Genomic DNA, 24,211 nt, shown 5'->3' with positions numbered 1-24,211 from the left:
AAGATTGTTATGATTTGATGCGTAGGAAAGCAGAGAAAGTGAGATTAGAGTGCATGGGAGACTAGATTTGTGAAGCATGGCAAAGCAAACAAAATTAACGAATAAGCTCTTGATAGGAATTGAAGGGGGAAATAGGTATATAAATAATTTCCACCAAATTTACAGTTGCAACCACTATGTATAGTGTTTGCTTCATTAACAATTTTGGCAGGTGTTTGGTCTTGATCAAGTATCCACTGCATATGCCTCTTCCCTTAGCGTCCAAGCATCAATTCCTTACTTTTCCTAACTTGAAACCAAGTTAAATAAAACCCCTGAAGTTGTATAGCTACATGCAGCAACCATTTGACTTGCATTACATACGATAAGTCATATAGGAAATATAGGCAAAAGGCAACAATTAACAGTTGTTGAACCATATAGTTTCTTCCTCTGTCGATCACAAGCATGAGGCCTAAACCCCATCAATCCCTCAATTTGAAGCTCATCATTGTAGCGGTTCTAGTTACCTTGTTTGTCCTCTTAGTGCTAATATCAAACTCTTCTACTTCCAACCTTCCCCCAGCAGGTAATTCAGAAGCAAAAACTTCAAAAACAGATTGTTCCCTATCCTCAAACTGCGGAAAGATCCTAGCTTCTCTATCAGAAGCTCTGATCCACTATGCGACCTCAAGCATAACCCCGCAACAAACACTGAAGGAGATATCAGTGTCAGCTCGAGTGTTGGAGAAGCGATCACCATGCAATTTCCTAGTGTTTGGATTGGGGCATGACAGCCTGATGTGGAGCGCACTGAATCACGGAGGCAGGACAATTTTCTTAGAAGAAGATTCGGCGTGGATTGAGCAGATACGACGGCGTTTTCCAATGTTAGAGTCGTACCACGTAGCGTACGATAGCAAGGTGAAGGAAGCTGATAATCTAATGGAGGTTGGGAGAGGAAGTGAGTGCACTGCAATAGGGGATCCTAGATACTCAATGTGCGGGCTAGCTTTGAAAGGTTTGCCGAGTGAAGTGTACGAGACAAGATGGGATGTGATAATGGTGGATGCACCCACAGGGTATTATGAGGAAGCCCCAGGAAGGATGAGTGCCATTTACACTGCCGGGATGTTGGCAAGGAACAGAGACAAGGGTGGTGACACAGATGTGTTTGTGCATGATGTGAACAGGGTTGTGGAGGACAAGTTCTCTAAGGCATTTCTGTGTGACAAGTACATGAACAAACAGGAAGGCAGATTGAGGCACTTCACTATCCCATCTCACAGGGATCACTTAGACAAGTCATTTTGCCCCCCATAATCTAGTAGACTAGTAGCTTCTTCTAGCTTCTTCACTTTTCAATCTTAATTCTTTTTGATTAATTGTGTCCGTACATTTCTTTGTATAATTATGTTTTTTCTTATGAATTCGTGGAGACAACTCCTGCTTAGCAGACATGATCATGTAATCTACTGTAATGTAAGCAAAGCATGTTTATATGTGCATGCTTACTTATTACTAGACAAATTTTTATTTGGATCCACACAATGAATGAATGAATTGATAAATTCTAGTTTCTATGGATGAAATGGCGCCTTGGTTGTTTGTGTTGGATTGATGTTGTAAATTTTTCTCTTTCACTCTTATAGTAGTAGGACAGGCCTGTTTAAAAAAAATAGGGTTAAATGTGTTCTCCGTTCCTGAACTTTAAGCGAGATCTGATTTCCGTCCCTCGCCGGAAAATCTTCCTAGCGCCATCCTCAAACTGACATTTTTGTTTGGAAACCGTCCTTGCCGCCGATTTAGCTCCGGCCGCCGTAGCCAAGTGTCACTTTTGGCCTATGTGGACATGCCACATCATTTAATGAAATGACATGTAATTTTTTAAAAAATAAAATAAAAATAATTTAATTTTAATTAAGTCCCACAAATCTTAACTAATTAAATTTTTAACCCCAAAACTAATAAGACTTAATTAATAACACTTTTGGTCCCTTTTCTTCAATCTTCAACCTCATTTTTCATAATCTTCTTCACCTTCTTCAATCTTCATCCTAATTTTCCAGAATAATCTTCACCTTCAATCTTCATCATCATTTTTCCCAGGAGCTTCATTCTTCATCATCTTCTTCTTCCCCACCCACCACACTCATCACCACACCTAGTCACCCACCGCCGCCTCCAACCTCAACACCACACTAAAATATTTAGCCATCCCCCAAACCCAGAAACCCACAACCCAGCCCCACAGCCACAGCCTTCAACCTCAGCCACTGCCCCCAACCTCATCTCCAACACCCACTGCCACAGCCCCCAACCTCATTTTCAACACCGACATCCACCGCCCCCAACCTCGCCCACCACCAGAGGGGAAACGATGAAATCGAAGCATCCAGAGGAGAGGTTGAAAGCGAGGACTTGAGGCATGTCATCGGGGAAGATGCACCGAATCTATCTCATATGGGTTTGCGGCATCTTGGTTGGGTTTTGTGCTAAATTGGGTTTGGGGGTTCCACTAATTTGGGTTTGAGGGTTTCATTGATTTGGGTTTGGGGTTTGGTCATGCTACTGCTTCATCTACATCTTCCTACTACAGTTCATCTACATCTTCCCACTACAGTTCATCTTCATCCAGAGGAGAGTGCTGATTTGTTGTTGTATGATAGGTTGGTGTCTAATGATGTGTTGGATTTGGTTAGCCCCAATGCTAAACTTCTCTATGTGGGTAAAACTGCTGGGTACCATAGCAGAACCCAGGTAAAGATTGCAGAGACGGGTGGAGGTTGAAGAAGAAGAAAAAGGGGGTTTTGATTTTGATTGGATCTGGAATGGTTCTTTGTTCTCTCACGTCTCCGAATTTGGGTTTAGTGGATTGCATGGTGGGTTTACCCCCTCACTCTCCGATTCAACCTTTCCCCTATCCCCCTCACCCCTTTCTTTCTCTCACTGAGTTTCTGGATCTTGATCATAGCTGGGGGTTTGGGTTGCAGTGGTAGTGGTGGGGGTTTCTTCAGAAAATTGGGATGTTGATAAGATGAAATGATGATGATATTCTGCACTTCATGATGGGGACTAAGCCTTGCTGGTGATATGATTGGGATAGTGGGAAGGAATTTGTCTTTTATTTCTCTTCTACAAATTTTTCCATGTATCTTTGTAGCAAGAACTATTTTGATTGCTGCACTTTTTTGTTCTTTTTGTCTGCAATGGTTAAATAAATTAGATTGTGATTGTTCTTTTCGTCTACCCACAGTTTCTGGATTTTGGTTGTTCTTTTTGGGTTCAATAAATTTTCTTTTCATTTGTCTTTTTGATTGCTGCACTTTTTTGTTTTCTTGGTTTCTAAACAAATTGGATGCATATAGTTTAGTTATGGTTAAATCAGAGGGCTTAATTACAATTTTTAAAAGAAATTTTTTTATTTTTATTTAAATGCCATGTCATTTCATTAAATGACGTGGCATGGCTACGTGTACGGCTGCCGGAGCTATACCGGCGGTAAGGACGGTTTCTGTACAAACATTTGAGTCTGAGGATGGCGCTAGGAAGATTTTCCGGCGAGGGACGAAAACCAGATCTCGCTCAAAGTTCAGGGACGGTGAACACATTTAACCCAAAAAAATATAGTAGTATAGTAGGATAGTCCAAAAAATTACTATCAACCGAAACCCGATTCACCTGACAAAATTATGAGAAACCAAGTTTGAACAATCTGTAGTCACTAATCGGTCGGTGACAACTCTTGGTGCTTTGATGTTTTTCACCTGACAAAATCGACTATTTTGACCCGAATCCGACCGAAACCGATTATTTTGACTCGAGTCTAACCGAAACGAATGACTGATTCTCTTCGCTCAAACTCATCTAAATGGTCTTATAAATCTTTCTCTTTCACTCTCTAGTACAGTATTAATAGCCCCTATTTGTTCATCACTATTTTGACTCGAGTCTGATCGAAACCGACTGACTGACTCTCTTTGCTCAAATTCATCTAAATGGTCTTATAAATCTTTCTCTTTCACTCTCTAGTACATTAATAATAGTCCTTATTTGTTCATCACTTGGTATATATGTTTACATTTAATCTTACACCACAGTACGAGCAGTTAAGTTAAGACAGGGTCGGATGGATGGACCTTAATTCATGTTTGTATTGGTTAACAATATATATAACTCAATGAGGAAAACGATATATATATATATATATATATATATATATATATATATATATATATATATATATGTGCATTTGCAGTTTAAGGATGTGTTTGAATTTAAGTTGAGATCAACTTGAAAGCATTTTCAACTCAATATAAATAAGAAGTTACTTTCACATTTACACATTGGAATTCATGTTTTCCAATTAAAAATAACTCATAACGTGTGTGAACAGAAAACCAGACACACAATACTAGCATATTTGACTGTATTTAAAAACAGTTTTTATAAATCATGTTAAAAATTATTTTTCAATAAAAACTGTTTGAATTAGATGTTTTCAAATATTAAAAAATTATAAAATAACATTGTTTTTTTGAATTATAAAATAACATATTTTAAAACCTTTACTAAAATAGAAAAAAAAAATTGAAAAATGGTAGGCAAAATCAAACACAACATCCTTTATTTTCCTCCTCTTGTAACCAAAAAACACCAGCATTCTTCCCATCCCATGTGGTTGTGGATTTTTTTTTTTAAAAAGCCAAAGATTGTATTAAAATGGAGTACAATGGGTACTTCAACCCTTAATACACTAGAGAAAATAAAAGAAAATAGGAAAATAAAACAAGATATAGACTAATTAAGTCTATATAAAAACCACTTTCAAAATAAAAGTCTATATAAAAAGTAAAAATCCAACAGCCCATCTAGAAATCAAAAGTCAAAAAACCAGTAAAGAAACAGATTAGACCAACGGCATCTTTATAGGCAAAGGTAGGGGTGTCCACCGGTCTGGTTCGGTCGGTTTCGGGCCCAAAAAGCTCCACCGACCGAACCCGCATGGCATAAAACTGGGCCCGTAACCGACCATGAGATGTGTCGGTTTGGATCGGTTTCGGGTTGGTCGGGTAACGAGCGGGTCGGGTCGGTTACACGGGTTTTGCAGAGACCCTAATTTCATGAACATAGAACCCTAATTTCAGTAAGATGAACATAGTCAGAACCCTAATTTTTCAGTAAGATGAACATAGAACCCTAATTTTTCAGTAAGATGAACATAAACCAAACCAAGAACAAAATCGATGTCAGATCAGATCCGGAGAGAACGATTCCATTGCTTTCCTCATGCGAAATAGATTGTTCACTTCGTCCTTGCGATTTCACATCAGAATCGATGGTAACGAAGATGAACAGACTATTTCGGATCAGAGAAGCATGGAGGATGAAGCATGCAGGTGCACTGTGGTGGTGGAGTGGCTAGGGTTTGAGATGTGTGAGGAGATTCTGAGATGTGTGATGGAGATGTCGAAGTGGCGGCAGAGTGGAGGAGGAGGAGAAGGGTGGTGGCGGGAGGATGAGGAGAAGCGTGGTGGCGGCGCAGTGGATGGCGGCGCAGAGGATGAGGAGAAGGGTGGTGGTGGTGGTGGTGGTGGCGGCGGCTGGTCTGAGAGAGAGAGCAGAGGTTGAGAGAAGAAGAGAATGAGAGTTGAGAGGTTGAGAGAGAGAGAGGTTGGGACGGCGGGTTTGGGAGGGTGAGGGAAGGTTTAGAGTATTTATGTGGGTGGGGTAATGGGCTAGGGTTTGCTGAAGCCTTTTTTTTTTCCCTCCCCTCACCACACACAATGGGCTGGGCCGCTGGAGCCTCCTTTTTTTTTTTATCCCTAATCGGTCGGGCCGGTCGGTTTAGAACCCAGACCGACCCCGACCGGTTAAAATCGGTTTTTTTTAATTGTCAGACCCGATAACCGACCCGGCCCGCCCGAAAAGCCTTTTTTTTGCCACGGGCCGGTCGGGTTCGGTCGGCCAAAAAAATGTTGGACAGGCCTAGGCAAAGGTTCGAGTCGTCTTCCAATTGCAAAGCACAGGGATTAAATTTTTTTTTGTGTGGATATTCAATAATATGGGCACAACCGTAATTTACTTCTTCTTTTCTTTTGTTCTTATCCCAACACTTATACGGCACCCACTTATACACTTATGTTTCATCTGTTCCAAAAAAAACTATTGTTGTTTTAACTTTGGAGGTTTTTTTTTAAATTGTTATTGTTTTACAAATCCAAGGCATTTTATCCAATTTTCTTCCATTTATGTTTTCATTTATAATTATTTCTCTCAACTATCATCTCAAATTTTCACCAATCACAATTCTCACCAATTAGTTGAGCAATACTATTATTTTCTCTCTTGAATATAACTCAATATTAAGTAAAGGTATTTTAGTTAATTTATATCATCAATTAATGTACTTTTAAACTATGTGCATAACCTTAAATAACAATAGAAAAATCATGTTGAAAAAAAAGGTTCGTTTATCATTAAAAAATGGTTACTAATATTGGTTTAATTAACTTTTAAAAATAAATAAAGCCGTTTTGTTTTTTTCTTTCTTGATTAGTGAGTAAATAAATGAAGTGTGTGTGTGCTAACGCAAACTTTAACTTTTTGTGAAAGGAGAAGACAATACAATTACAATTGATGACTTATTTGATTTTATATTATATTATATTGAGCGGCGAGGGGAGAGAACTAGAAGGAGGAGGCAGGAGCGGAGCTTAGCTTAGCTTAGGTTTGTTGTGTTTTCAAGATTGGGATCCCATATCCACACATAATGAGCAACGAATAGTAAGTTGAAGTTGAAGTTGAAGTTGCTTTTATTATTAATTAATTAATTGCTGCCTAAGATATATTGTTGATTTGGTTTGATTTAATTTGTTTCAGCGATTACCTGTTCAAGCTTCTACTGATCGGAGACTCCTCAGTTGGAAAATCTTGCTTGCTTCTCCGATTTGCTGTGCGTTCTTTTCTCTTACCAACCTCAACCTCCCATATGTATATATGTATTAATTAATGTATGTTTCATGTTTCAGGATGACTCCTATGTCGACAGCTACATTAGCACCATTGGCGTTGATTTCGTAACTAACTAAACACTCTTCTACTTCTTCTTTTGCTTAATTAGCTATATATGTTTTGATTTAATATAATGGGTTCCGGTTGGGGTTTCAGAAAATCAGAACTGTCGAGCTCCAAGGCAAAACCATCAAGCTGCAGATTGTGAGTTCTTTCTTTCATGTTCATTCTTCCCATTTTTAATAAATTGATTTCTTTTTCTCAGATCAATGCACATGTACTGTGGATTCTCACTTATTATGCCTCTTCTTTTCTACTATACATACTCTGATCCATTATATATTGTACTAATAATTAGAGCTCATTACCAACTGTGTAGTGTATCTCATTATCTCTTACTTTTTCGTTTCCGGCCTCTCTTTAGTGGGATACTGCTGGACAGGAGCGCTTCAGGACTATAACAAGCAGTTACTATAGAGGAGCACATGGAATAATTGTAAGTCTACCTTATCCTACCTATCACCTTCTCAAGTCTCAAACATGGAATCAATTTCTTCACATCATCAATTGCTACAGATTGTCTATGATGTCACTGAGATGGAAAGCTTCAACAATGTCAAGCAGTGGTTGAATGAAATTGACAGATATGCAAATGACTCTGTATGCAAGCTTCTTGTGGGGAATAAATCTGATCTAGTTGAAAATAAGGTTGTTGACACGCAAACTGCTAAGGTAATCTACTAAATTTCCAGGATTCATCCTGTTGTTTCTTTTTAACATGTTCATTGCTCTCCTGGTGATCTATTACTAGACATCAAGTATCGGGATAACCTTTTCTTAAGTGTTTGCTTTTACATGTGTATGATTCAACAAAAAGTTTCTACTCTACATCATCTTCCATCAACCTTCAATGTGTATCTTCTTTTAATATTTCCTATTTTCTTTAGGAGCACCGTCATTATCTTGTGATTTGTGTGTTTTTGTTGCTATTGGTGAATAATGCATTCTGCTCCTAGACCCGAAAAAGGAAAAGCAGTACTGCACATAGTTTTAGTGCTTTGGGAGATCATGAAACCAACGAAATTGTTTCTCATAAGTTGCATCCTCGATACTGAGAGAAAAAGCAATAGGAACAAATTCCTAACATAATATAATGTGTAGCTGGATATTAGGACAGGAAGGGAACTTGAATTTCTTATCACTGCAATTCTTTTACCAAATATAGGTGGCATAAAAATTGTTTAACTTTATTCTAATTTTTACCATCTTTTGAATTACAGAAGCTGAGTAGGAGGGTGCTAGTTATAGGATTGCCTATACCTTCAGTTTCCTTATAAAAAATAGAAGTTACTTGATCTGGAAGAGATCAAGCTACCCGTTGACAAGGGGTAGGAGAGAGGGGATCTGGACGCGCTGAAGGACTCCAAGTAGGCAAGGTCCCGGGAGGGGCTCCTGCAAGACACTCCGATGCTAAAGTCAGTGAGGGAAGTTGTAAGAATGGTGGATTTGGAGAGAATACGTTACCTTTAGATAGAAGAAGTGTTCCCTTTATATAGGAGAGGTAGAACTAGGGTTGGAGCCATGCAACGTCATGCATGGCTCGTACCTGGGGGCACGGATCACCGTTGGATTTCCTGCAGAGGAACAGTGATCCAACGGTTTGGGGGCCCCTACGGATCTGCACCAGCCAACCTACCTCCTAGGGTAGTTGGCCTAGGTCAACCTCTAGATAGTGGGCCCCGGCTTCCTTGTCCTCACCCTTGGTGGTGGGGCCCATGAGCAGGGGCTCTCAGACTCCCCCAAACTGTCCCTTGGCCGGGACGCTCCGTGGGGCCCAGCCCCGTCTTGGGTGCCCTGACCGTCCCCGGTCAGGGTTCCCGGAACAGTAGCCCCCTAGCCCTGGTCGGCTGTTCCAGCGGAGCGAGGGCTAACGTATCTTGTGCTGGTGGCGTCATGGAGGTTCTCGGGGTAGTAACATAGGGGTCAAAAATTTAGAACTTTATTCGTTAATGGAAAGGGGCCGTTTGGCCGTTACATTTAGTACTCTTAGAAAGGGGGTGCTACTCGCATGGCGTTGTAGCGGAGGCGAACGGTTTCAAGGTCTCTGTCGAGACTTTCCCTCGCGGCTAGGAGGGGGGTCAGCTCGGCTTCGATTTCGTCCAACGTTCCCTTCCCTTCGCCCTTGCGTTCCGTGGCGGAGACTTCTAGGCCCCAAATTAGCATGCTAACCTCCAAGCGGCGTCGGTGTAATTCCCACATCTCCTCCGTCAGCTCCAAGAAGGTTAGCAACCCCGCCTTCAGTTGGGGGTCAGGATCCTCTGTCAGAAGTCTGCTGACTAGGGATCTGATCCTACCGGAGGCCGTGGCCTGCGTTTGGTAGGAGTAGTATAGGTTGCAGTCTAGAGCCTCGGCCCTGAGTGCCTTCAGGTAAGCCTGCGTGGAGGTCATTCTGGCTTGAGGGGAATGTGGAGCCTGCAAAGGGGGAGTGGTTACCATTTATAATCGAAACGTTCTTGGGTGGTAACACCCATTAGCCTTTTCCCAGGCTTTTCTCTTGGGAAATGAAGGGGGCATTAAATGCAGAGGTCGGTGGTCAACGCGTGCCCTCCCTAGGTTGTATATACAGATTCAACCGACCGGGTAGGAGTCCGACCGCGGTGGTTTGGCGTTAGGACGACCGGGCTTCATACCGAGTGGGTTATTGCATGGTTTGAATCTGAGAAGTCAAAAAGACGCGGGAGAAGGGAACGGTGTGAGTCTTTGGGCCCACTGCATTTAATGTACCTGACTCTTGAGATGGTACGTGTCGTTTCCGGGTGGGTCGCGTCGCTTCGCGACTCCTCTCCCACGTGCCTCTGGAGGCGTGTGTCGCTTCGCCGTCACTGCCTCCTTTCTGACGTGGTGGGGTCTGATTGGACGATGCCCCTTGGTTTCCCTAAACGTCATGATTAGGGAAACTAGGGCTGTCGAAACGTCACGTCTCCCTCCTCATTTCCTATAAAAGAGAGTGGAGGGGGATTCATTTGCACTTTCGCATCTCTGAATCTTCCCAAAGCTCTCCCCTCTTCTTTCCGTCAGGTACCGGTGTTTCACGGTGGTGTTTTCTTTTGCACGGTGGTCGTTCGCTAGCTTTCCCAGTTTTTTCTTGTAAGTTCTCGCTTCACTTGCTTTTCCTTCTCAAGTCTTTTATTTTTCCCTTTTCTAGTAGAAAGGGTGGCTTGCCCTTGGGGGAGTTGGGAGTTTCCCCTCCCCTTGTGGCCCCCTCTTGCGGCGGAGGAGATTCTCTCTGAGGGTCTGCGCCGCCGCACGGTCGCGCTGTCCTGCCTAGGGCAAAGATGGATTCCGGGTGGGTCATTCTTTGAGCCGATTCAAACGACCTAGGTGTTGATACGGCGTTTTCCCTTGTGCAGGTGTCGTTATGGGGAAGCCTACCCAGAAGAAGAAAGGCAAGACTGTAGATGAGGCCTCGGGCGGGGCTTTAACCTCTAGGCCCCGGTCAGGGGCCCCCAAGAATAAGAAGATCGATCGGGAGAAATTTCCGCATCTAAAGGGGGACGAGGTCGTGTATGACAAGTGGTGCCGCACCATTCTCGATCTCCCGTCGGAGTACGCCCACGAGAATGAAGATTACTTCTGGAGCCAGCGTTTTATGTCGCAGACCCAGATCGGCCCCGGTCACATGGTGTATTCGCCGGGCAAGAAGGAGCGGCTACCCCACACCCCGCCGTTTGGGGTGTACATGCATATCTACACCATGAAGAAGGTGAGGGTGAGGATGCCGCTCACGGATTTTCAATGTGACGTTCTCCGCCATATGGGGGTCGCGCCGTCGCAGCTTCATCCCGGCGCTTGGGGTTTCGTGCGTGCTTACGAGGTCGCTTGCGTCTTGTTCGGCCAGAAGCCGTCGATTCCGCTCTTTTTTTCATTTATTCGAGGTGGCCCAGACTCAAGGACATGGTGGGCACACGGGATAGTGACCCTGAGGTCGGGTAAGGATCTCCAGATCTTCCACCCGTTCGCCGAGTCCTACCGGGACTTTAAAGATCAATTCTTCCGGGTGGCGCCGACCACTCCGCCTCCCCATTGGTGGTTTGAGCGGGCCCCGAGCGGCGCCAGCCGTGCTCGGTTCCCGCTGGCGTGGAATGCCAGACACTATGATGTCAAGCTTAGCTCCTTCGGTTTCGAGGCCGGGGCCTTGTCGGAGGTTGATTTGGCCTTCAAGAATCTCCTGGTGGCCGCGATCCGGAAGGAAACGAGGGGAAATCCACCCAAGGAGTTCTGCATACGGCCGTTGCGTTGTTACGATCTGTGCACTTACAGCGTTCGAAAGAACGCGTGCTTATTGCGCGCGAGAGGTAAGGTGTCTCTATCATTATGCTTAAAGTAATACGTGCCCATTTGCCTGACTAACTTTTCTCTTGTCATCTCTGTACAGGTGCTAAGATGGAGATCAACGCTGCTTTGGTCGCTGCGCTACAAGTTCTGGTTGACGAGGTTGAGACCGACAGTGAGGGGGAACAGGAGGTTCCCCGAGACGAGGGAGACGGACTTGGCAACCAGAGGCAACCTTTAGCTGGGGCCAACCCTGCTGGGGCCGGTCAGAGTGAGTCGGTCAACGGTGAAGAAACCACGGATCCCGAGTCGGGCCCAGTGAATCCCGAACGTCAGAAGGAGGGTTCCCTTGAGGGGGATAAGGCTGTCTCGGAGCGCCCGGTCAAGAGAAAACGCCGCTCCTCGGGTGGGGAGGTCCGCTCTCCTGAACGAGTGACTCCGATTACCCAAGTGTGTCCCTCGGAGCCAACTTCTGTGTGGGGTCGCGATGCGGTGGACACGGATGAGCACAACAGTCAAATCGATGCTCTGGTGTACAATGAGCTCGACCAGTCGTTCCTGAGTACGAAGGAACCCTACAATCTCCTGAACTATGCTCTGAAAGCACTGCTTCAGACTGCCTCCGTCATTCGTCATGTGTAGCAGGGGCCGGTGCTTGACGTGGAAGAAGTCAAGGAGCAGGTGAACGAAGCCGAGCGTAAGTTCGCTGAGGCGGAGAAGGAGTTGGCTGACTCCCGGAAACAGGTTCAAGAGCTGACCGCTGCCAAAGTGAAGCTACAAGGGGAGGTTCATGAGGTGACGGCCACGGCCAAGAAGTTCGCGGAGAAGTTGGAGCTGAGCGAGAAAGACAACGACTGGCTGCGCAGCCGGGCAGAGAAAGCTGAGCAGGAACTGAAGGATGAGAAAGCTGCTCGAGAGGGGGAACTCAAGGAGATGGAGGCTCTGAAGACAAGGAATGCTGAGCTCCAGAAGAAAGCTGCCGACCTGGGGGCAGAGAGAAAGAAGATGAGGTCGAATCTGAAGGAGATTCACAAGGCTTCTTTTGACAATGCTTTGGCTCAGCTTGAGGTGGTCCATCCGGGACTGGATGTGGGCCCTCTTCACTATCGGAAGGTTGTGTTGGGGGGAAAGATCGGGACTTTGGACGACCAGAAGCAGTTTACTCCGACCTTCCCAGCCGAGCCAGCTCCTTGAAGTTCCTGTCTTTAATTGTAACTTGTCATGTTTAATGATTGTCCTGTGTTTGTATAAACTTGTGGGTTTCTCCTTTTTTTAATTTTCTTTATGTGTTTGCAAAGACGCGTTGTTTCTATTCTTCATCGTGTTTGTAAGAACTTATTATTATATTTTCTTTTTGCACCGCGTTCCTTCTTCTTTACTCGTCTTTGAGTTATTTCGTGCCGGAAAGGCTTTTAATATTTTTGTGCCCGGCGGGTCCTGGTGCCCTATGGGTCTTTAATAATTTCGTGCCCGGCAGGTCTTGGTGCCCTATGGGTCTTTGTGCCCGGAGGGTCTTTAATAATTTCGTGCCCGGTGGGTCTTAGTGCCCTATGGGTCTTTGTGCCCGGCGGGTCTTTGAAATTTTGGTGCCCGGCGGGTCCTGGTGCCCTATGGGTCTTTGTGCCCGGAGGGTCTTTAATAATTTCGTGCCCGGTGGGTCTTGGCGGTTACCAGAATTCGAACTCAACAAAAAACTGCTTCATTACTTCGATTGGGGTCTGCGGTTCTAGCCGCGTACAAAGTTGGGACGCTGGGTGAGTACCCTTGATTACAAAGGAAAAACTAAATTAAAGGAAAGCGTAGAAACAGATAGCGGGTGCCTGGTCGGTCGCGCCCTAACTATAGTATCTTCTCAGATTGGCTGCGTTCCAGGTGCGAGGGATCTCCTTTCCGGCTAGAGTCTCCAGCTTGTATGCTCCCTTGCCGGTTGCTTCGACCACCCTGTAAGGGCCTTCCCAGTTGGCCGCTAGTTTTCCCCGTTCGGTTGATCGTGCTCCGATGCTGGCATTTCGGAGGACTAAGTCCCCCGCGGCAAACGAGCGGAGAACTACTTTCCTGTTGTAGCGGATGGCTGCCTGCTGCTTCGCGATCAACTCCCTGCAGTTGGCAACTGCTCTTCTCTCATCCAGGAGGTCGAGGTCTTCCCCTATGAGTTGGTCGTTCTGGTTGGGGTCGAACCCAGTCGTTCGAGCGCTCGGTTCTCCTATTTCGGCCGGAATCACTGCTTCTGTGCCAAAGGTGAGGCGGTAGGGGCTCTCCCCCGTAGTCGAGTGCGGAGTAGTGCGGTATGCCCATAGGACGTGGTCGAGTTGTTCGGCCCAGTCGCCCTTGGCGCTCCCCAACCTCTTCCGGAGGCCTCGGAGTATGACCTTGTTGGCCGACTCTGCCTGCCCGTTTGTTTGGGGGTGCTCGACGGAGGTGAACCGCTGCTTGATGTGTAGCCCGTCCAAGAGGTTCCTAAACCCCTTAGAGGTAAACTGGGTCCCGTTGTCTGTGACCAGGATCCCGGGGACCCCGAACCTACTGATGACGTTCTTGTAGAAGAAATGTTGCACTCGAGCTGAGGTAATTGTTGCTAGTGGCTCGGCCTCGATCCACTTGGTGTAGTAGTCCACTGGTACTTGAGTTGGCCGGGTGCAGTGTCGAACGGGCCTAATAAATCCATGCCCCACTGGTGGAAAGGCCAAGGGCTGACTAGAGATGAAAGACGGGCGGGGGGAGCGTTGTGTAGATCAGCGTGCCTCTGGCAGGGGTCACATTGCTTAACATGTTCCGCAGCGTCTTTCTCTAGGGTCGGCCAGTAATAGCTGGCTCGGAGGAGGGTGTTGGGGAGGAGGAGGGGTTCTGCGATCCGTAGTTTCGTTGACAGTCTCCACATGGCCCTCAGGAGTTGGTACAGGACGGTGTGAAGTCTGACGTGTCTCTACCATAGCTTGCTAGTTGATGACTTGAGGCGACGGCACGCGGTGCTGGGAAGAGTTTTACCAGATCCCCACAGACGGCGCCAATTGATCTGGAAGAGATCAAGCTACCCGTTGACAAGGGGTAGGAGAGAGGGGATCTGGACGCGCTGAAGGACTCCAAGTAGGCAAGGTCCCGGGAGGGGCTCCTGCAAGACACTCCGATGCTAAAGTCAGTGAGGGAAGTTGTAAGAATGGTGGATTTGGAGAGAATACGTTACCTTTAGATAGAAGAAGTGTTCCCTTTATATAGGAGAGGTAGAACTCGGGTTGGAGCCATGCAACGTCATGCATGGCTCGTACCTGGGGGCACGGATCGCCGTTGGATTTCCTGCAGAGGAACAGTGATCCAACGGTTTGGGGGCCCCTACGGATCTGCACCAGCCAACCTACCTCCTAGGGTAGTTGGCCTAGGTCAACCTCTAGATAGTGGGCCCCGGGTTCCTTGTCCTCACCCTTGGTGGTGGGGCCCATGAGCAGGGGCTCTCAGACTCCCCCAAACTGTCCCTTAGCCGGGACGCTCCGTGGGGCCCAGCCCCGTCCTGGGTGCCCTGACCGTCCCCGGTCAGGGTTCCCGGAACATTACTAAAGATGTTTTTGACATGTGCACTGGTGTGTAGTTAAATTTAATATTGGCTGAATATGTCACATATAATAATCCGCATTTTAATATTAATTATCCATGTCCAATGCTGTGATGTTATTTATTTAATTTAACATAGAATTGTTCACTTATTAAAGAAGCATGTACCTGAACAGTAAATGAAGCATCAGTTACTCTGTATGTTTTAAAAACAAAAGAGTAAGAGAATCCTACATTGTTTTTCTAACTTATCCTGTATGTTCATGAATCACAGGCATTTGCAGATGAGCTTGGTATCCCTTTCCTTGAGACAAGTGCTAAAGACTCGATCAATGTGGAGCAGGCTTTTTTAACTATGGCAGCAGAGATTAAGAAGAAGTATCTAATATTTCTACTTTCCGCTATTCTCATTCAGGATCATTATCAAATCACAAATGCTGAAAAATGTTAAGATTTTTCTGTTTGTTTGCTTGATTTTGACCATACTGAGATTTCCAACATGTTTAAGATTAAAGTTAACAGTAGGTCAAAATCAAGATTCTTCTCACAAGATAATATGTGCCAATTTTTATTCCTTAGACTTATCTAGTGTTATTTTTCTAATCACATAACTCCATTACTTTCTTCTTGCAATAGCACGAGTTCCATTATAAGACAAGTAGAGACTTTTTAGTTATTCGGGCTTCAATTTGATTTGAACTTTTGTGCAGGATGGGAAGCCAACCAACTGGTAGTAAGTCAGCAGAAACTGTTCAAATGAAAGGGCAACCAATCCCACAGAAGAGCAACTGTTGTGGTTAGGTAGAACTTGTATTTTTCTAGCAACACTGCTATATTAAGAGAGAACTTGTTTCCTGACTCTGTCAAGGTATGGATGTTACATGGATGTTTGAAACAGCTAAAATATCATGTAGTAAATCCTTATATAACATAGTTCTGAATCTTATCTTCTAATGACTTCTCAAATTTAGAATTTAAGGGTGGCGATTTCTCACTAGCTTGAGGCTTGATGAAAGTATGAAACTATTTTGCCAACGGGTTTTTGCTGTTCACACTCCATTTTTTTATTTTATCTCATTTTCACTCACTTTCTCTAACTTATCTTGTTTTCCTACAACATCGTCTATCATATCTCTCATTTCTCTTTCTTTTCTTCCTATCTCTCATAAGTGTAAGTGTAAGTGGAATTGGAGTGAACTTTTTCCTTATGCAGACTTACTCCATAAGCATGCACAGGCATTAAGGACCTTTGTAATGCTATTATACTATGCATGAGAAAAACATGATAAATTGATGACAAAGCATATTCAGTAGGTTTTTATGTTATGACCAAGCATATGCAGTTCATTTTGCGCGGAAAGAGTTTCTTCTTTAGGGAACATGTTCAGCCGAGTCCTTCATGATATTCTTCATTACAAAAGTAGTAATCTTTTTTTCCTATTTTTAAGTTCAAAAAATATAAAAAGTATGGAGTATGCATGGGCAGGTAAATGACACTGGTTATACACTTATACTAACGTGCCCTCAAGTCACTAGGTAAATGCTACTATATCGTTATTTTGATCAAAGCTTTCATCTCAAACGCGGAAGGATTAATAGTTTCCATCTATAGTAGTTGGCTATATCAGCAACATTGTATTTATCCGACTACATGACAGCTCTTACAAAATATATTTTACTTATGCTGTGATGTCGGGCCATTAATCGCAGTTTCAATTTTTGAAATTCATGTGAATAATGATAAACATCTCAAAACGTCCCATTTTCTTCAATCAATACGTGACTTCAACATTTGAAGCCCCTCCGCGCTCTAATCTTGGACTTGTGATTCTTGTGTGTATGACCCCTCCATTAAAAGAATAATTATACATCCACACTTTTTCATCAAATTTTAACTTACTTTATATTTTTCTCTTATTTATCTATCACATCACATTGCTCATTATATCTCACAGGCTCTCATTTTCATGTCTGATAGCTAGGGAAACCTTATATTGGTGCAGGATGGAATTGCTCGTGTATGCATCATAATTTTACACTGTGAAACACCACAAGCAGCATAAGTTGATGGTGACATCACGGAGGCATTGTCCTATTAACTGATATAGTGCTGGAATAAAAGTGATATAGTGCTCGTGTTACTAGTTTTGTTTGATGTTCTAAAATTTATTGCTAACTAGGTTGGAGCACTCATTGTGCTTCCAATTAATATATTTGGCTTATTAAAAAAAAACTGAGGCATGATCCTCACCTTCAATAAAAGAGAGGCTTTTGTGTCAATTGAATGTATCAGCTTGAGAGAGCATGTTCGATGTTAATTTACTTATCTACATTGTAGTATTGCTCTATGTGATTTTATTTCCACATGGTGTAAGTGTAGCTGTGCAACCCACCCGCCTTTGACAAAAAAAAGATCAAATTAGTAATCTTTGATCAATCCGTGAATATTGTTATCACCCACCAAAGCAAATTTGATAGGGATCAGAAAATATGAATGAAAAGGGCAGCCAAGCCTAGTGACTACTGACTAGTGATAGTGAGGTTGTACTAGCACAAGGAGAAATAAAAGTGATAGGCACAACTCAATGATTATGAAATACAAATATGAAATATTGATCACATAGTTAGTTGAAAAAAGAATGATAGAGAAGAAAACAAAACAAGGAGCAGCAACAGAGATTGAATTTGAAAAGTAGAGTATTACGTATTCAGTTCAAGAAGTAGTACAGCAGGACTTGGATGTGTTGGGTTGGAGTCCTCCCTCGATGGTGATGGTGTTACCTTGTTTAATATTGGGAGCAGACGGATCAGTGGATGAAGAAGAGAGTGATTTCTTACTGATGATGCGGTATATTTGAGCAAGGATGGTTTGGAAAGCCTTGTCAACATTGGTTGCTTCAAGAGCAGATGTCTCGATGAAAGAGAGGCCTTCTTTCTCAGCATAACTCTGAGCATCCTCAGTGGCAACACCACGGAGATGCTTGAGATCCGTTTTGTTGCCAATCAACATGATGACGATGTTAGCATCAGCGTGATCCCTGAGCTCCTTGAGCCATCTGGTTACATTTTCAAAAGAGGTTGGTTTGGTGACATCGTAGACAAGAAGAGCTCCCAGAGCACCGCGATAGTACGCACTGGTTATTGCCCTGTACCGTTCCTGACCAGCCGTATCCCAAATTTGAGCTTTCACCATTCTTCCCTCAACCTAAATAATTGATATAGATTCGCATATCATGATCAATAATTCAATATATCTATCTCTCTATCTATCTTCATCACCAATTCATTCCTATGACTATAAATAGAATGGTAAAATAATTAAGAGCAATCTGAAGTCTTTCTATATTTTATTTTCTTGTGGAAAATGGAAATTGCAATTTATATATACATACGCCTACAGCTACTAAATGAATAATGGAGCAAAGCACAAGCCCTAAATCTAAATCTAAATCTAAATCTAAATGGTTAAGAATAATAAGTGAGATTGATTGGAGATAGATCCATAAGAAAGAAAGCTGACCGACCTACCTCAAGAGTACGAGTAGCGAATTCGACGCCGATGGTGGACTTGGACTCCAAGCAGAACTCGTTGCGGGTGAATCGGGAGAGGAGATTGGATTTACCGACACCTGAATCTCCGATCAACACAACCTTGAACAGATAATCGTACTCTTCCTCACCCCTTCTCGCCATCTCTTCTACTCCAAATCAATACTCAATACTCATACTCAACTCCTCTCTCTGTCTCTGTACCAGACTTGAGTCTTCGCCGGTCCAGACCTTCTCCTCCAGCAAACAACCAAGATTCCTTTTAAATCCATTTTTTGTCTTACCAAATTGTCCCTTCTCCTCGCCTCTTTTTTTAGGTGCCCACTAGGGTGAACCATTTATATTTTGGCTATGTTTGGCATGCCATTTCAGCTAGCTTATAGCTTATTTGACTAGCTTAAAGCTTATTTAACTAAGCTTAAAAGCTCTTTAAAAGTGTTTGGTGAAGGAGCTTATTTCAGTAGCTTAAAGCTTAAAGCTATAAGCTATCTCAGGTAGCTTATAGCTTATTAAATTTATTCTCATTTTTATCCTTATTAATTTATTAAAATTCTACCATTACCCTTATATATTTATAAAAACACTAAACCTATTTTTCATCACACTTACGTATGCAGTTCCCGCCACACCGCTGCGCACCACAAGTATTAAAAATATTATATTAAGATGATAAATAACTTGAGTTAATAAAAATTATTTAAAGTGATATTAATTTTAATATTAATATCATATAGATATTAATGTGAAAATAAAGTAATGTTAAATATAAAAATAATTATACAAGTATGTCCTTTTATGTCATTTTACAATTTCAGTTTGTTTAACAGCTAGTTTTTCCAAACACTTTTGTTTTAATCATGTAGCTTTTCAGCTTTCAGCTATCAGCTTTCAGCTAGCTTATCAGCTTTCAGCTATCAGCTAGCTTATCAGCTTTCAGCTATCAGCTAGCTTATAAGCTTTCAGCTAGTTTTTCAACTTTCAGCTAGCTTATCAGCTAAACATGTCAAACATAGCCTTTGGTCCACCGGTGCACCCAAGGTTATCTTAGTAATTTACAATAAAAAATAGATTAAAAAGATTAAATCCTTAACAGTATCTAGATGTGTGATTGGCTTTGTGCTATTCGCGGTGGCTGCCACTGTGTCTTCGTCCCAGACCTCAAACATTTGATGGAGGAATTAATACTCAATCCTCCATCCACTCAAACCATATTATGAATTGTGGGCACAGAAAAAATTCAGAAGCACCATCAAGTAAAAGTAAGAATCCATGGAATCATGGCAAGCAGAAGTGGTATCACATGGGTTTGAAGATATTTTTTCTTTAATTAATCTAAATCTCAATGTTTTCTGGGTGTATGAAATTGAATAGCCACCTCTTGCACGTGGGTCAGATCTGACCCTTTTATTTTCTTCTGCACCGCATGTAACTGCTTCATTGGAATGGTGACCCAAATGGTTTTCCCCCGCCGCCGTGCAGATTGGAGCTGATTTTGGACCAGAAAGCTTAATGAGTGTTTTAGGGATCCATGGAATCCCAAACTCCACCTTCCTTGAGTCCATTTCCTCAACCTCCATTTTTCACAGTTGACCTCACTGGGTATCTTTAATTAATGTCAAAAAGAGATGAAATTGATGGCTTAGAACACTCGTCGGTTGGTTTAATGGATTACATATCGATCTATATTGGCTTACCTCACAACAGATCAAGCTATATTGGCTTATTGGTTTCCATGGATTACAGATCTGGGTTTTTTGGAGCATTATCGTCAAGATCCACCAAATCCAGCTCAAGGACACGCTCAACAGAGGACGAACCAGCAGTGGCGGAGGAAACCACCGTTGTAGCTTCAGCAGCGGCGACAAGAGAGATAAGGGTAGGCTGGGCCACTGACATGCCTTTCCAGAAGCAGGGAGAAGATGATCTGACTTAGGATTGTAAATTTACATTGTTACCCTTTTATCATTGATTCAATCCTAACCATTCAATTAAAGAATATTCTAATATTCCTATATCTAACGGTGATGAAGTCTGGTGCATGGATGGACCAAGAAAATAATAGGTCCACCCTAGTGGGCACCCTTTTTTGGTTTTAACACTAGTGTGGATTGTTCATCTACCCTGTTATCTAATAATTTTGAGACCTCTGGAAAGTGAGGCACTAAAAAACCACACTCTCCTCCACAAATTTCCCCGTCATCTTTTCTAAAAAGGAAAACTCTCTCTCTCCTCAATTGAGCAATCGTGCTTCTCACGCGCCCGTACTGTGCTTCAGGTTTGTTATCCACGTTTTAGGTTCTCCACTTCCAATTGTAACCTTTCTCTTACGTGATTAACTCCTTCTCAAACCCTCCTCTCCAAATCCGTTGTTCCTCATGCAATCCTCTAATCCGCTCGCAAATCAGATATGATGGATTTGAAATTGAATTTCAATTTTCCATCTTGGGCGAAATTTTGGGAATTTACTCCTCCCCAACCCAAGAACTCCTCTCACCTCAATAACTCCTTCGTCATCAATTCCTCTTTTAAGTTTCAATGGAATCACATAAATTTGTAGATTTTGGCATGATCGTACGTGTATCAATTTTTTACTTTTTCTTCTTTAGTTTTTACTTCTTCTTTCATACTTCTTGATTTCAAATTTTAGGGATGTGAAATCCTTCAATAACTCCTCCTTCATCAATCCCTCTTTAGGTTTCCGATAAAAAATTTGGAAATTTTGGGATGCTCTCAGATCGGGAATCTTGTCTTTATAAATTGTTGTTCTATGAACCCGTAAATTCAAACATCTCATGTTCTATTTGGTATTTTTCAGTTTGATATGATATGATTATCATCTTGAGTTTGTATTTGATTTCAAAATTTTGTTGTGATTTCCAGTTTTCTATTTATGTTTTACAGGATATTGTGAAGTACATAAATTCTCCAGGAGGATCGGTTACAACTGGTAAGAAATTTTCTATGTATGTTAAGATATTTTTATTTTATTCATCTTCCACAAGGGGTGGTTTAATTTTTGCCAATTCAATTTTACATACAGAGCTTATTTTGGATTTTATATTTTTGTTCATCCTCTTTTTGAGATATCTCAAGTCTGCTACTATAGTTCATTTTAAAAATTCTTATCCACCGGTAGTTTTTACTTGGTGGTGTTAGTCCTCAGATGACATTGCAAGGGTAGTTTAATGATTATTGGCAGTAATGTTAACCAAGAAATTTGAACAAAAACTAAGGAGCTTCATAGGCTATGCCTTTGTAAAATATGCTTCGTAGGCTATGCCTTTGAAATTTATGAGGTACTGCATTTGGGGTGCTCAATTGGTTTTATTTTTCTATTTATGCCTATGTTGCTTATTATATGTAGTTAGATTTTGATGCATTTGTGATGTGGGATCCGGATTTTGAATAGTTTATTTTATTAGTTTTTTAAATAGTGCATGGTTTTAATAGTTGTGTTGGTGGTTGTGATTAGAAACTTATGGTTGATTTTAGGTTTGAATGTTTGATGATTGGATTTGAAACATTTGTTCATACTTAAATGTCTTTGTATAAATTCAATTTAGAGGTGTTTAGCTTTAATTTATAGTTTTCATTGAGTCATTTACAATATGTCATTTGATTTGTTTTCATGTATTGTATATCAGGTGAAGATTTGAGAGTTAGGTTTGACGGCAATTGTGGGGAAGAACCACTCTGCATATTCAGGTATTGGGACACTAGAATTTATGCCACATGAGTTATATGAAGAGGCCTATCTACACTAATTGTGGAATACTCATTTGGAATGTGCGTTGGAGATGGTGACACTATAGATTCCCGTGAGTGTGACAATGTTGTCAATATATACAAGAAGGTGTATACAAGAAGGTGTCTTCAGAAGTGAGACCTCATGCCTTGAACAGGATGAAGGATTCAAAGGTGAAGGCCTTCATTGAGAAGTGCCTTGCTCAGCCAGGGGCTTAGACCTCTGCCACTGAGTTGCTCGAAGACCATTACATGTCCTTTACTGTGATGAAAACAATGATTCTAGATAATACTTTATGTGTAATTTTCTTCTCTTTTATAGAGAAAATTGATTTAACTATTTTTTAGTTGATAAGTCAGTTTCATCAGGGTAGGCTTGACGACATATTAGTGATTTAATTTAATTTTCTTTCTTTGTAGGAGTGAACTTGAAGATGAGTTTATCTTTTAAAATCAACTTAATTGTAATTCAATTTAGTATTTGTACATTATGTTTTTAAAATTTATTTGAACAGATATAGCTACATTGCATAAGATATTCTATTAGACTTTAAATCAAAACCGACTAATAAATGTATTTTAGTTTCAATTTGGAGATTTAGATTGTCATCGCATGTTCTCTAAATTGAAACACAGCTGAAAATGAACTCTATAAAAGAGAATACATGGAGGTATATATTCTGAGCGCATGCCCGTGTCAGGAAAATTGTCCATCTTATATGCTTCAATGTTATATTGCTCAAACATACTTCTTCCAATTCATATCTTGATAATTGCCAGCATAAATGTGTTACAAAGTGCCTCAAATTTGTATATTTTTTATTAACTATATTTCACGTATGGCCATCTTTTTTTTATAATTGTAATAATAATAAATATTTCTTTATTTTTTGCATGTATGAATTAACTTTCCAAAAAACTTAATATAGAAATTACTTTATTAATTTAATGTGAATAAACTTATTAGTATAAAATTTAAAATGTTATCCTACTAAATTTCAATTTGAATATATACTAAAATATTTAAAACACTTGTGAAACTCACCCGTGCATTGCACGGGCTACTTACTAGTTTTATATCTAAATCTAAATCTCAAAATATAAATAAAATGAGAACCCATTAGAAGGAAAGTTTGCCACGTGTCACTAGAGAAACCTACCCCCATTTTGCGCCACGTTAGCAGAAACATTAAAAAAAATTCTAAATGAAATTCATAATACTATTTTTGGTAAGGTTTGAATTTTAACACGTGGTAGATAAGTTGATCTTCAGCAGTTCTGACTTTGATTTCCAGACTGTATTTGAAAAATTATTAAAAAGTAAAGTAAACAAATTATTATCATTCCCTACTTTATCTCTAACCGTCCAAGGCAGCCAATCAACATGTGTTGTTTCAAATTTTTTAATTTCATCATTCATCTGCAGGGGCAACTAAAAAATCGTCCCCCAACTTTTGGTCCCCCAACTAAAAAACCGTTGAGGATCATTATTAATTGGCTTATATGTCAAGGATAGAAGCATCTTAACCAGTTTAAAATTCCATAGTAGGAATTTGGCAGCTTGCTTCTTTTATTGAGTTTCATTTTAGTAATCACTTCATACTTGAAAGCATGAGTCTTTGTTATCTCTAACCACTTTCAATTGAAACATAATTTTAACATTGCAGATCCATATAGTGAAGTTTCACTATTGTCAGTATTGAACACTAATATTCAAATTCCTTCACCAGGAGTAAATAATGTTGGTTATTTTCCAGGTCTATAATCTTAACCCTACTTTTCTATAGTCTTAATTGCTTCGAGAATCTTCATACATATTTTTCAATCCTTTTTAGGCCCTATTGGACAAAGAAATAATGTTTTTGCGACCTATAAGGCCCAAGCTGCGTCTTATGCAAGATTGAGAAGGAAAGCTATCATGAAGAACAAATCTGAAATGAATAATCACGCACAAGGTTGTATATTAATATTAGTTTTATCAACTAATCCAATATAAAAGTATGATATTTTTTATGACTTTGCGTTGTCACTGAGTTTGCAGGCGTTGATC

General features: G+C 41.5%; 3 protein-coding genes and 1 pseudogene across 5 annotated transcripts; 3 read left to right on the top strand and 1 right to left on the bottom strand.

Annotated features, from left to right (window-relative positions):
• Positions 1-277: 277 nt before the first annotated feature.
• LOC130722630 (glucuronoxylan 4-O-methyltransferase 1) lies at positions 278-1,571 on the top strand. The gene has a single exon (XM_057573433.1). The coding sequence runs from the start codon at positions 448-450 to the stop codon at positions 1,300-1,302; it is 855 nt and encodes a 284-aa protein (XP_057429416.1). The 5' UTR covers positions 278-447; the 3' UTR covers positions 1,303-1,571.
• A 5,032-nt stretch (positions 1,572-6,603) lies between these two features.
• Positions 6,604-17,148, top strand: LOC130726169 (ras-related protein RABD1-like). 3 transcript variants are annotated; one of them, XR_009014734.1, is made up of 9 exons: positions 6,604-6,765; positions 6,862-6,934; positions 7,011-7,058; positions 7,150-7,197; positions 7,418-7,489; positions 7,570-7,725; positions 15,143-15,246; positions 15,579-15,736; positions 16,872-17,148. XR_009014734.1 is itself a non-coding variant. In XM_057577398.1 (8 exons), the coding sequence occupies exons 1-8, from the start codon at positions 6,752-6,754 to the stop codon at positions 15,667-15,669; spliced, it is 606 nt and encodes a 201-aa protein (XP_057433381.1). In that variant the 5' UTR covers positions 6,604-6,751; the 3' UTR covers positions 15,670-15,822. The 3 variants fall into 3 exon arrangements, 1 of the variants encoding a protein (XP_057433381.1); XR_009014733.1 differs by having other exon boundaries at positions 16,847-17,148; XM_057577398.1 differs by lacking the exon at positions 16,872-17,148 and having other exon boundaries at positions 15,579-15,822.
• A 278-nt stretch (positions 17,149-17,426) lies between these two features.
• LOC130726168 (ras-related protein RABA2a) lies at positions 17,427-18,669 on the bottom strand. Its single transcript, XM_057577397.1, has 2 exons — positions 18,397-18,669; positions 17,427-18,073 (listed from the first exon to the last, which is right to left on the bottom strand). Exons 1-2 carry the CDS (start codon positions 18,559-18,561, stop codon positions 17,582-17,584), a joined length of 657 nt encoding a protein of 218 aa, XP_057433380.1. The 5' UTR covers positions 18,562-18,669; the 3' UTR covers positions 17,427-17,581.
• An 856-nt stretch (positions 18,670-19,525) lies between these two features.
• Positions 19,526-22,613, top strand: LOC130726170 (uncharacterized; annotated as a pseudogene).
• The last annotated feature ends 1,598 nt before the right edge of the window (positions 22,614-24,211 follow it).

This window comes from Lotus japonicus, chromosome 6, assembly GCF_012489685.1.
Source record: "Lotus japonicus ecotype B-129 chromosome 6, LjGifu_v1.2".
Classification (NCBI taxonomy): Eukaryota; Viridiplantae; Streptophyta; class Magnoliopsida; order Fabales; family Fabaceae; genus Lotus; species Lotus japonicus.
Note: the sequence above shows the minus strand (reverse complement) of the source record. Positions and strands in the feature narration are given on the sequence as shown.

Bases quoted from the DNA above. Each gene is read 5' to 3' on its own strand.
- LOC130722630 (XM_057573433.1), top strand. From the start codon at position 448: ATGAGGCCTAAACCCCATCAATCCCTCAATTTGAAGCTCATCATTGTA.
- LOC130726169 (XM_057577398.1), top strand. The intron at 6,935-7,010 runs GTGCGTTCTTTT...TTCATGTTTCAG, and splicing joins GCTTGCTTCTCCGATTTGCT to GATGACTCCTATGTCGACAG. The intron at 7,726-15,142 runs GTAATCTACTAA...CATGAATCACAG, and splicing joins TTGACACGCAAACTGCTAAG to GCATTTGCAGATGAGCTTGG.
- LOC130726168 (XM_057577397.1), bottom strand. From the start codon at position 18,561: ATGGCGAGAAGGGGTGAGGAAGAGTACGATTATCTGTTCAAGGTTGTG. The intron at 18,074-18,396 runs GTAGGTCGGTCA...TCAATTATTTAG, and splicing joins TCGCTACTCGTACTCTTGAG to GTTGAGGGAAGAATGGTGAA.